The following is an 11,695-nucleotide window of genomic DNA, read 5'->3' as shown; positions in this document are numbered from 1 at the left end:
CTGAGATAATTACTACTACAAAGAGTTTGGAGTATATTTCTACATATTTCCTTCTACACACATAGGTACAAAATATGGTGATTATTATTATAATAGGAGAGGAATCTCTCGTGTTTGCTTTTTATATGTAGTCACGCACTATATAATAACATTTCAGTCAATGATGAACCACATATATGATGGTGATCCTGTAATTAGTACCATATAGCCTAGGTGTGTGGTAGGCTAAGCCATCTAGGTTTGCGTAAGTACACTTTATGATACTTGCATAATGATGAAATCACTTAAGGACACGTTTCTTAGAATGCATCTCTGTCATTAAGTGATGCATGTCTGTATCTTTTAATGAGTTAGTACTGAAGTTTTGTAGCAGGAATATTAAGTCTGGAGGAACACCTCGAGGGATCAAGGCTGGAGGAAAGGAGTCAATCTCTGCCTCAATAGATAAAGTTGAGTTTCTAGACCTATAATCACTCATCAAGGCCCACTAAGTCCCATTCTCTCCATGAAGTTTTTCCTGATTATCTCAGCTCACAAAGCTAGGTCTCACCTAACTCATTTCATTTTCTTTGTTGGTTCTACTCATTTAGCATTTGCTGGGCACTATGTTTTATCATTGACTGTGATGTTACTTAATATGTGTATAACATTCTAAGGTTTGCAAAAACCTTTCATAACCATTAACTGGTTTTATTTCTCACAATAATATTCTACAAATTACACTTATTTTCAGAAGAGAAAACTGAGATTTAGGAAAGTAGCCCTTGGTAACTCACTGGAGGTTTCAGAAAAGGGGAGTGACATGAATAGAATTGCAATTTAGAAGACTGATGTTGACTATAGCATGTAGACAGTGGGGGTAGAGACCAGAGGTAGGTAGACCAGTTACCTTCCTGCTATTATTGTAGTCTGCTCTAAGTGATAGGCCATGAAGACCTGAGAGAGTATATCAAGAGTAAAAGGAGATTTTCTCAACCTTTTTCCTTCAATAACGAATGTATCCAACCAACATTACAAACCGGCAACCTTCACAGTGTTGGTTGAATCCCCAACCCTATTGTAGGAATCACTCTGGAGGTGAATCTATATAATTTAGACTTTGTGGAGATTGAGATGTGAGACTAACTTGGACAAGTTCAAAACTGGGCAGTCATCCTTGACCATCTCTTTCAACTTTGCTCTCTACATTCATTTGGCCAACAAGTCCTGTTGATTTTACCTCCTTAATGATTCTCTACTTTATTTCCTCTTTTCCAATTTGACTGCCATTGGCTTCTTCAAAAGTTCCTTGACTCCTCTAGGCAGTGTTAGGTGTCCTCCATCGGCTTTCCCATTTTGTGTATATCTTTATCGTGGGACTTAGCAGATTTACATTGCATTGGAATCATCTGTTTACTCACCTCTTTTCCACTCAAACATGAAATTCTTAAGGACAGTGCCTTTAAAAGAATTTTCTATCTCTAGTGACTAGCACGCAGAATGTCTGGTAAAGGCAAATGATCTTGGTTTTGTTCAGTCCAATTGACAAAAATGCATCCTTACTATGTATCAGGTATTTTGTATAAAAAGATGAAAAGAAATAGTTTTCTCATCAGTAAAGTAAGGTCTATGATATATATACATACTTTACTCCTTACAAGAATTAGTAAAATAAGCTTTATTGCAATGCAATATTAAATTCTTTTAAGGATTAAAATGAATTACTGTATTTGAAACGCTTAACACAGAGCCAGGCATAGTAGACACAGGTTGTATATCACGAAGATGAGCCAAGCACAGGTACAGCCATAAACCCAGGGGAAATTTTTAGGCGTCATTGGGCACTTTAAGAATTTAACAGGAAATGTCATCACGTATCTTGGGGATCAGCCAGGAAAGGCTTCAAGGTCAAAGCCTTAGAAATCAAACCCTAGACCTGGGGTCAAAAGCTCAAACACCAACAGCCACCAGACAGTCACTGAATCATAATTTGGGAACTCTGGCTACACTTTAGAATCAGCGGGGGAACTTCAAAGGCAAACCAATGGCCAGGCCCTGCCCCCAAAGTAATCAGAATTCCTAGGAGTAGGTCCGCTGCAGCAGGAGGTAGGTCTCCGGCAGGTGTCCACCTTTGTCTCCGGAGGCGATTCTAACGTGCAGCCAGAGGTGAGAACCGCTGCAATTCCAAGCCCATGAGGGAAGATGGGTGAAGGGGAGTGTCATTTCCCACTTAGTCCTGTTAAGTGTTGCAATGGGATTCGCCAGCTTCTCTGAAAAAGTCCACATTTCCATGTGAAATTTCCCAAACTTTAAAATGTTGGCAAGTAATTTAAAATGTTAAAAAAAAATCCCACAATCAACCACTCTGGGAGTCAAAGAAAATATGGATAAGGGCCTCTTGGGCGTCAGTTCGGAACCTTCTTGCAGTTAAACCTTCGGTATGAAGAAAGAAACTGACCCTGAGAGAAGTTAAATTACTTGTCGATTATTAAACAGCAAGGCAGAATAAGAGTCGGGACTAAAACTCAGTCCTTTTGAATCTAATGTTCCCTCCAAATCAAGCAAGGAACACTTAGATATGCACTTCAAAAAAATGAATGGGACTGGGGGCTGGCCCCGTGGCCGAGTGGTTAAGTTCGCGCGCTCCGCTGCAGGCGGCCCAGTGTTTCGTTGCTTCGAATCCTGGGCGCGGACATGGCACTGCTCGTCAGACCACGCTGAGGCGGCACCCCACATGCCACAACTAGAAGAACCCACAACGAGAAATATACAACTATGTACTGGGGGGCTTTGGGGAGAAAAAGGAAAAAATAAATCTTCAAAAAAAAAAAAAAATGAATGGGACTGTGGGAAGAGAGAGGGCGTTCCGGGCTGAGGGAACCCCCAAACAGCAGTTCCTCAAGTAACCGGCAATCACAAAACAACGCGATTGCTAAACCTTAGGGACCTTGAAATGGGCCTCCAAGCACGGAAAACCAACCACGCATGCGTCCCCCACCGGCGGCGCCGGGGAGGGCGAGGCGGATTAACAGGGTGAATTACGACCTCTGCTGGCGACGCTCACGACTCTTGCCGTAAAGGCCGCGTCTGGCGCTTGCGCATGTGCTATCTTTTTCGGATTCCTGAGGCGGTCGCTGCGTTTGTGGCTCCTCGCTGTGTCGTCCAAGCCGTCGCCATGGTGAAGCTGAGCAAAGAGGCCAAGCAGAGGCTGCAGCAGCTCTTCAAGGGCGGCCAGTTTGCCATCCGCTGGGGCTTTATTCCTCTCGTGATTTACCTGGGTCAGTGGGAGAAGAATTTGGGAGGAGACGGGAGGGAAGGGAGTGCGGAGGCTGCGACTCCATTTTTGCCTGTCTCGTGCGGGAGAGAGAAACGGGGCCACGCCGCGCGCGTGTCCTTTGAGGCCGTCTGGTCCAGTGGGGTCGGTCTGACCTGAGTTTGAGTTCCTGTTCTATCCTTTGCTATTATTATGGTCTTCATCAAATCATGTAATCCCTCCCATTCTATTTTTACGTCTATAAAATGAAGATGACCTACTTTTCAGGATTGTTGGGAGAGTTAGACGACCTACGTATGTGAAAGCGCACGATTCACTCTTTGGCACTGGGTGGTTTTCAGGGCATTTGTCCTCACCTCTCCAGGTGGCCTAAGTGGAAACAGGCCTGTAGACTTTGTGGATATGCCACTGCCTTGAAGCATGATCATGACTGGTTATTGGATGTCTCTGCTTTCTCATCTGTATAATGAAAGGTTTGGGTAATTTTTATTATAGATCTCATTTTACAGGTGAGGAAACCGAGTCATAGCGAAGTTTTGTTCCTTGCTGAAGGCCACACGCTTGTTAGTGGGGGAGGTAGGAACTCAAGCAATGGGGCTTCAAGGCCTGTGCTCTTAACCCCTCTGCTGTACTGTAAAGGTTTGTAAGTGCTCAGGCAGATGTTTCCCCCTAGGGCTGCACACTGGGACTTTATCTTATTTGTAGCCTTCAGTGATTCTTTTTTAAATCTGATTGCCCTACTCAGGCAATATGGTGGAAAGGAAAGAGCCCCAGCTCTGTCAGTTTGAGCATAAAGTGTGACATTTTCTGAAACTCAGTTTCACACTTTAAAATCCTGTGATTTTAACAAGGTACTGCTTCCTGTGTGTTTTAGGTGTTGTGCATTGTCTAAGAAAAAGTACATTCACTCTTAGTTTTGACAGGGCCTTTGATTATGCTGGATGTTCTCCAGGCGGCTGTGGCTCCTGTTTCCCCATGAATTGCAAGGCAACTGATAACCTGGGGATACTTTAGTATCCAGGACTCAAAAAGATCTTTCTCCACCCTTATTTTGAATGTCCGCTTTTTTTTTCTTTTTTCTTTTTTGGCGAGGAAGATTGGCCCTGAGCTAACATCTGTGGCAGTCTTCCTCTATTTTGTCTGTGGGACACCACCACAGCATGGCTTGCTAAGTGGGTGTAGATCCGCACGGGATCCAAACCTGGAACCCTGGGCCACCAAAGCCAAGGGTGTGAACTTAACCACTATGCCACCTGGCTGGCCTCTTGAACGCAATTTTTTAAAAACATTACTTTCCCAGATTTTAGTGACTTTATATAGGTATCAAGGATTAGAACAAATAATTATGACAACCTGCCCTTATGGGCCCTTGTCATTCCGCCTCTTCCTCCCAAACTTCACGACTCCCCAACTTTCACTTAATGGTAGAAGGGCCCAGGTTGGCTAGTCAGACACTGGGATTAGCTCACCTTTTAGCTAAGAAAGGTGCGGGGCTTTGATTCTTCCGCTTCTTTGTGCCACCTCTTTTTTTCCTTTGTTTTGTGTATGGGGTCCTGTTTTAGCCTGCTCTTGTTTCCTTTGAGCTGAATATAAATTTAATTTTATTTCTAACCTAGTTCTCAGGTCGTTTCATTTACTTCTCCACCTCAGCTCTCAGCAAAACCTGCACCTGTAGATTGAATTTCTTGTCTAGTTTAGATTCAAACATACCTTTCAGGGCTTCAGGGAGTATAGTAGGAGTATATAGGGATATATATATCAGGGAATAGAGGGAGTAGAGTGCTATGAAATAGCACTGACTGTGACAGGATGATAAAGAATCTGTGTGGACATTTACCAAAAAACGATTTTGATGAGTCACCTGTTGGAAGACAGTTCTCCGTGGTCTTTTGAATTTCTGCAGATCTTGTGAGCAGAGGCTCTGACTGTCCTTTGTTCCATATTATCTTTTTTAAGGATGTTTGTGGAGTGAATAGCCTTGGAAAATAGTACCTTCCTCCAGAGCAAGGGAAACCATGCTCCCTGCACATTGTAAAAGATTCTGGTGCCCTAAACTTAGGATTCATCTGCTAAATGATGATAGTCTGACTACAGCTGTTGCAGGGAGTAATAAACTGTCCTTTGCTGCTTACTTGGCATCTTGTGTCTTCTGCCGGCATCTGTGAAATTGGTAGGCTAGTTTGTTTTCTTGGGAATGGGGTAAAATTTCATACTCCTCACAGTTCTTGATGCCATCTCTAATTTTAATCAGTTATTTCAGTAAATTACCATATGTGTCATCTAGTTAATTAATAGGTATGTTTTAAATGGTAAAAGGTTTGTTTAATCATACTTGTAATAAGAGTGTTGACTTAATTAGGTTGTTAAACAATAACTTGAATGGTTTTTTTTCCTCTTTTTTCTATCACCAATCTTTGATTGCTTTATAAAAAGAGAGGTTCATGGGGGATAAAATAAGATACTGTCCTCAATCTTTTTTTTTTTTAAAGTTTAGTTAGTCTTTTAAAAAAAATCTTTTTGCTCTTTATAGTCTTTCCAGTATGATTTGGTGGTTGTGGTATCTTTTTTCTGGGTAATGACTAATCATGAAAGATAGTGCATGCTAAGGGCAACTGTGCTAATTGTGTATAATAAGAATAAGGTAGTTCGTACTCCCTACTGGTTAGTCCTGGACATAATCTCATACCCTACTGAAGAGTCAAGACTGTTGTAGCACAGGTAAATCTAGATAGTGCTGGTAAATCTGGACATCATTCTAGCTACCCTAGGTTGATTTAAAAAGGAAAGAAAGTCCTGGTTGTCAATTTTTTGTCTGTTAGCGTTTTAATTAGTATTTATTCTCTTTCTCTCTCCTCCCTCTCCCCTAGGATTCAAGAGGGGTGCAGATCCTGGAATGCCTGAACCAACCGTTTTGAGGTACTGCTCTTACAAATGAACATTTCAGGGCAATTGTTCATATGTTAGTACTGAATCATGGGGAAGCAGAAGAGTACTAGTGGAGGCATTGCACTGGAGCTTTACCAGTCAGCATAGTTTTGGAGAACTGCAACAGTTTGCAGACCAGTCTACGCTAATGTTATAAAGTAACTATTTTCTCTTCCTTTCCTAGTTTTTATTTACTGTACTGTATGGTTATTTTATAACCATAATGAAATGTATTTTAAAAGAAAAAGAATTAATTTATCATCCTACCACTTTAAAAGGTGAACTGTTTTTAATTTCCCATATTCTCATCTTTATTGAGATAAATATAACCTTTTATATCATTCTAACAAGGATGCGTAGGATTTTGTTAGTACATAGATTTTTCCAGATGTTGATCACTTAGGTTTTTCAGTTTTTTAGTATTTTCCATAACAAAATAATGAACATGTATATGCACATAGGTTTTTACAGGTTTTAGTTATATCCTTATGATAAATTCTCATGGGATCAATAAATCAGTGTACGAACATTTATGGCTCTGAAAATGCATTGTCAAATTCCTTTTTCAGAAACAACCTTGCCATTGTTAGATAAGGACTTGTAAAAACTTCACACGCGCGTGCGCACACACACACAAGGAGATACATAGTATACATATTCATATACTCATGTATATGCATATATATGTATACTTGTGAAAATGATACGTATATATGTGCGCATTTCATATATATTAAAGCAGAATCTGGAACAGGCAGGCTTGCTCTGTAGGAGGGACTGATACTCATGGCACTGTGATGACCAGGCCCCCTGCACAGGTGCTGTGGGATTTCAGCTTGACCCTGTCTTACAGATGTTTCTTGTGGATTTCCCTAACAGACATTTCAGTGACTATTCTCGGTCTTCAGTTTCTTCAAACTCCTACCCTAAGCCACGTTTTTCTGGAATGTGCAGAAAATAATAGTAATATTACTAATAGTCACCTACAATGTGTCAGCCACTGTTTTAGATGCTTTTTATACACTATCTCTAATTGTCACTTCAGACCTTCAGAGCAAGTTCCACAGTCAGTTGGTGGTGGAATATGTCTATCTCCAAAGCCTACAGTCTATCCACTGGGCCACGTGGCCTCCCCAGATAATCATCCCTCTTACTTAGAACAGTGCCATCTGATAGGAATTTCCACCTGCTCTGCCTTGCCAGCCTCTCCTTCCTCAGAGGAAGAGGTTTATCTTTTGCAAGTTTACTGCCGTGTGTGCCCTCAGCTTGTCCATTTCTGCAGTTATTCTCTTTTCCCTGATAAAGCTCTTCAATAAATGGTCTTCACTCACTGCTTCCTTTCCTCACTTCCCTCTCTCCCTTTAACGTTTTATGGTATGGCATCTTAAAACTTATTTCAGAGATCTCCACTAGGTTCCTTTTTTCTTAGCCTTTACTCTTCAAACTGCCACTTTCCTTTTCTGTAAAATGGTGACTTGGGGTAATATGTCTGCTACTTACTAGCTGATTGACCTTAGACCAGTTATTTCTTAGGGAAACATTAACTTAGGAAACATTATCAGAGATGGGACTACCTGGTCAAGCTGTGTGAACATTTTCCAGGCACTGGAAATTGTCATCAAATACCTTTCCCCAAGAGGCCATTAACCTTCCTTTCTAAGATGAAGTTTCCTCTTATAAGTTGGGCATAATCTGTTTTATAAGGTTGCCATGAAGATTGAATAAGAATATTGCATGTAAAGTATTAATAGTACTTATCAAGTATATTGTATGTAAAGTATTAACAGTACTTATCAACTAATAAGTAATATATGGGCAATAAACTGTTTATAGTAATTTTAATCTTTTCTATGTCATCTCCTTTACCTCACATCTTTCTCCTACGAGACCTATGCTCTAGCTACAAGAACCTGCATGCTAATCCTAGAATAAGATGTATATTTTCATGCCTTTGTCCATATGCTTGTGTTCCCTCAGCCTGGAATACTCTTCAGTTTCTACTTGATGAAAACGTGCTTCTAGAAAACCCAATCTCAAATGTCACCTCATCCCTAAATCTTTTCCCCCATTCTCTTAGCTGAAATCACTCCAATTTTTGTGTTCCTGTAGTATCCTTTTGTGTCTGTCATTCTCTGCCTTATGTTATACTTGTTGCTTATTTACATTATATTTTGTCCTGTAAGCACCTAAAGTAGCTGCCAACAAGTGTTTAATTAACTTAATTAAATGACCCTAACTAACCTCTTGGCCCTTTGGACAGGAATCGATACAGCATTGCATCTTGTGGTATGATTTTTAGAACAGACCTGTGTTATGGGAAGTAGCATTTTTTGTGACCTAGGTGCCCTAGGATCCAGAGACGGGGATAGAATGTGCCCTTCTGTTGTATTTCTTTTTGGCTTCAATTATCCCACTAAGACTTGACCCTTCAAAATTGCAGACTAGATGAAGCAACCACCCTCCCTGGTTTTTCTTTTCTTCTCCTTATTGTCTCCTTGGTGCTCCTTTCCTTTCTGGTGCTCACTCTCTCATTCTTTTCTGTCACTGGAAACATCTTCTGGTTTCCTTCCAGAGGTATTTGCAAGTTAGGAAAGAGTTGATTGAGTACCTGAAAAGGATTATCCAGTTATGGAATTTCATATACTGTGCTGTTTGCACTGGGGAGACTGACTAGAAAGGTCTTCCTGGGTTGCCTCATCTGTACCTTGAAAGGAACAGAATTGTATCTGCCAGGGTTTTTATTAATACAAAATTTATTGTTCATTAATATAAAGTTTACAGTCATGTGCCGCTTAACAATGGGGATATGTTCTGAGAAGTGTCTTGTTAAGCAGTTTTGTCATTGTGTGAACATCATAGATTGTACTTATACAAACCTAGATGGTATAGCCTACTACACACCTGGATTATATGGTACTAATCTTACGGGACAGCCGTCATGTATGTGGTCTGTCGTTGACCAAAACGTGTGGTGCATGACTATTGTTTATATGTAAATTTATTTCTATAATAATACTTACATAAATATTGTACTTCAGGATTTACTGGTCTGTTTCCCTTGCTAAGTTGGGTTCCTTGGGATTAGGACCACATTCATCTTTCACCCGAATGGTGCATTGTACGTGGTCAGCAAATGTTGGTTGATGTGAATGACTTATTCAAAATGCAATATTTTAATGAATAACGGGCAGTATCTTAGTAGAATACTATTTAGGCAAAAATATATGAATACTAGGGTTAACTAAGAGAATCGTTATTCCTGTTATCTGTATAAGGCCAAGGAAGATTTTCTTTTCTCTATTTTGGATGCTCATTACCATTGAGGAAGAGACCTTAATAAATGAATAATTTATTTTCATCTTAACTGTATGCCAGAGTACTTGGGGTTTAATGGGAGATTTTAATACACATTTCAAAACTGGAAATAGATGCATGTTGGTTTTTTTACTCCCAGGCAAAGTGTAAATACTTTTAAAAAATAAACTTTATATAATGCTCAAATTGTCATTTTGTAATGCAGTTTTATTTAAGTTGACATACTATTAGAAATCACATTTTTAATGAACAGGACTGAGAAATAAAACACCTCTTGTCTCCTTCCTGGATCCTGTTGCTTAGTCAGCAAATGATGCAGGAGTTTGGGCTAGTTAGTGGCTGGAATGTTTGGGTTAAGAATTAGTTGAGGTAGAAGTGAAGGCTCATTGCTCCTGGGACGTGTGTGGACTAAGGGTTAAGAGCACCTGGGTCCCATCCCACTTTACCACTTAGGATATGTAGTCATCTCAAGGCCTTGGTTTCTACATCTTTAAAATAGGGATCATAATTGGGAGTTGTGACCTTTCTGTACAATGACCCATAGAAAGCATTCAATAAATGTTATTTTTAGTTATGGTGGTGTTGCATCTGCTAATATTATAGCTTTATTTTTTGGGTTCATCATTCCTTCATGTTAATGAAAATCATTATCTATCTTTTAACTGACCTCGACTTACATTTTCCTTTTTGTTTATAATAGATAACCACACTCAAAAGTAACAAAACCATATTTCTTTAAACATAGGTGTCTGTGTTTGATTTTTTTGCTCAGTGAGATTGATGCTTGTCTTCTAGTAACTGAATTTGACAGATGAGTGAACACAAATGTAAATATGTAAAATCTTCTAGTTCTTACACTGTTTTAGAAGTTTTTACTTTGGGATTTAATTTATTTTTCCTCTTCACAAACATTTTAGCTTACTTTGGGGATAAAGGACTATTTGGTCATCTGGATTTGGAAGCAGTCAATGGACAGGAACAAGATGGAAGGTGTGTGCTCTGGCTGGCATAAGAGATGAGACATCGTTCAGACGTTCACCGGTTGAATGGCACGGGGCTCTTCTCAGATGCATCTGTGGCAGAGTGGACCCTCTACTGACTTATTTATGATAGACTGTATCAAAATAAATGTTTTTAACAATGTTATGTCTTGAGTTTTTTTGAATTGAACATAATAGGACTATGAGGTAAAAATTTGGTCTTTTGGTACTTTTTCAAAGCAGGGAATTTATATATATTCCTAGATGCTACCTTAAAAAATAAGAGACTTTCCAAGTTAATTCTTGGCCATTCACTTAGCAAATGGATTCCAGTTTCCCTTTGCATTGAATTAATCACTCCCTCTGTGATGTTCTGAGGTAATAAAGGTATAGAGAGCTCTCAGTTTCTGACAAACTAGGCCTTTACTTCCTGCACTGCATTGGAGCAAAGTTCTGATTGAAAGAAATACGGGTCCTGTGATTCTATTGGTTGGGGATGGGAATGGCATTGGGGAATTGTGTCTGATTTATTTGTGAGTTAGATGTGAATCTAAGATTTCCTTCAGTGGTGGCTGAAAACTGGAGCTGGCTGGGGAAGAGCCCATGGAGAGCTACACAGAATAGCAGTACTGTTTTCTGATGGAAGAAAAGGCAGTGAGTGGGAACTAGTTTTCAGTTCTAGATCCTGGTTTCCTGGGATCTTTGTCTGGATTTGAGACCTATTTTTATTATTTAGGTTTTTCTGTAATTGTAACCAAATAGCTCTTTTTTAGTTAGTTTTGGGAATTGTAGTTAACGTAGGAAAGTAGGCCTGAAACAAGATGTGATACAGTTTGGCAGGAGCTTATTGGATTGAGTGTTTTAAACATTCATTGTTTAAGTAGAGAATGATCATGAATGTAATATTAGGTGACTGGAGCTATCATTACCGGAAAGTTTTTCCTTATTTCTGATGTAAAATCCTCTTAGGTATTTAAGCCTATTTCCTCAAGTTTTGTTGCCTTTGCCATGGAGGCATAGGAAACTATTGTGGAAGTTTATTGCATAAAGGGATTTTAAAGTGGAATTCTTGAGAGCTAACTGCAGGAAGAGCATTTTTGGTAAGCGCTTAATGTAATTGCCTCAGATCTCCATGAATCCAGGCACGTATGTTCCTGCTAAAAAACTCTTAGCAGTTTCTGAATCCCACAGAATTGCTGAAGGCTCTGGCCCTCTCCTCCTT

At 39.7% G+C, this 11,695-nt stretch overlaps 1 protein-coding gene across 1 annotated transcript; it reads left to right on the top strand.

Annotated features, from left to right (window-relative positions):
• The first annotated feature begins 2,998 nt into the window (after positions 1-2,998).
• On the top strand, positions 2,999-10,639 carry TOMM7 (translocase of outer mitochondrial membrane 7). The gene is made up of 3 exons (XM_003364819.5): positions 2,999-3,257; positions 6,121-6,169; positions 10,411-10,639. Exons 1-3 carry the CDS (start codon positions 3,080-3,082, stop codon positions 10,424-10,426), a joined length of 243 nt encoding a protein of 80 aa, XP_003364867.4. The 5' UTR covers positions 2,999-3,079; the 3' UTR covers positions 10,427-10,639.
• Positions 10,640-11,695: the final 1,056 nt, after the last annotated feature.

This window comes from Equus caballus, chromosome 4, assembly GCF_041296265.1.
Source record: "Equus caballus isolate H_3958 breed thoroughbred chromosome 4, TB-T2T, whole genome shotgun sequence".
Classification (NCBI taxonomy): domain Eukaryota; kingdom Metazoa; phylum Chordata; class Mammalia; order Perissodactyla; family Equidae; genus Equus; species Equus caballus.
Note: the sequence above shows the minus strand (reverse complement) of the source record. Positions and strands in the feature narration are given on the sequence as shown.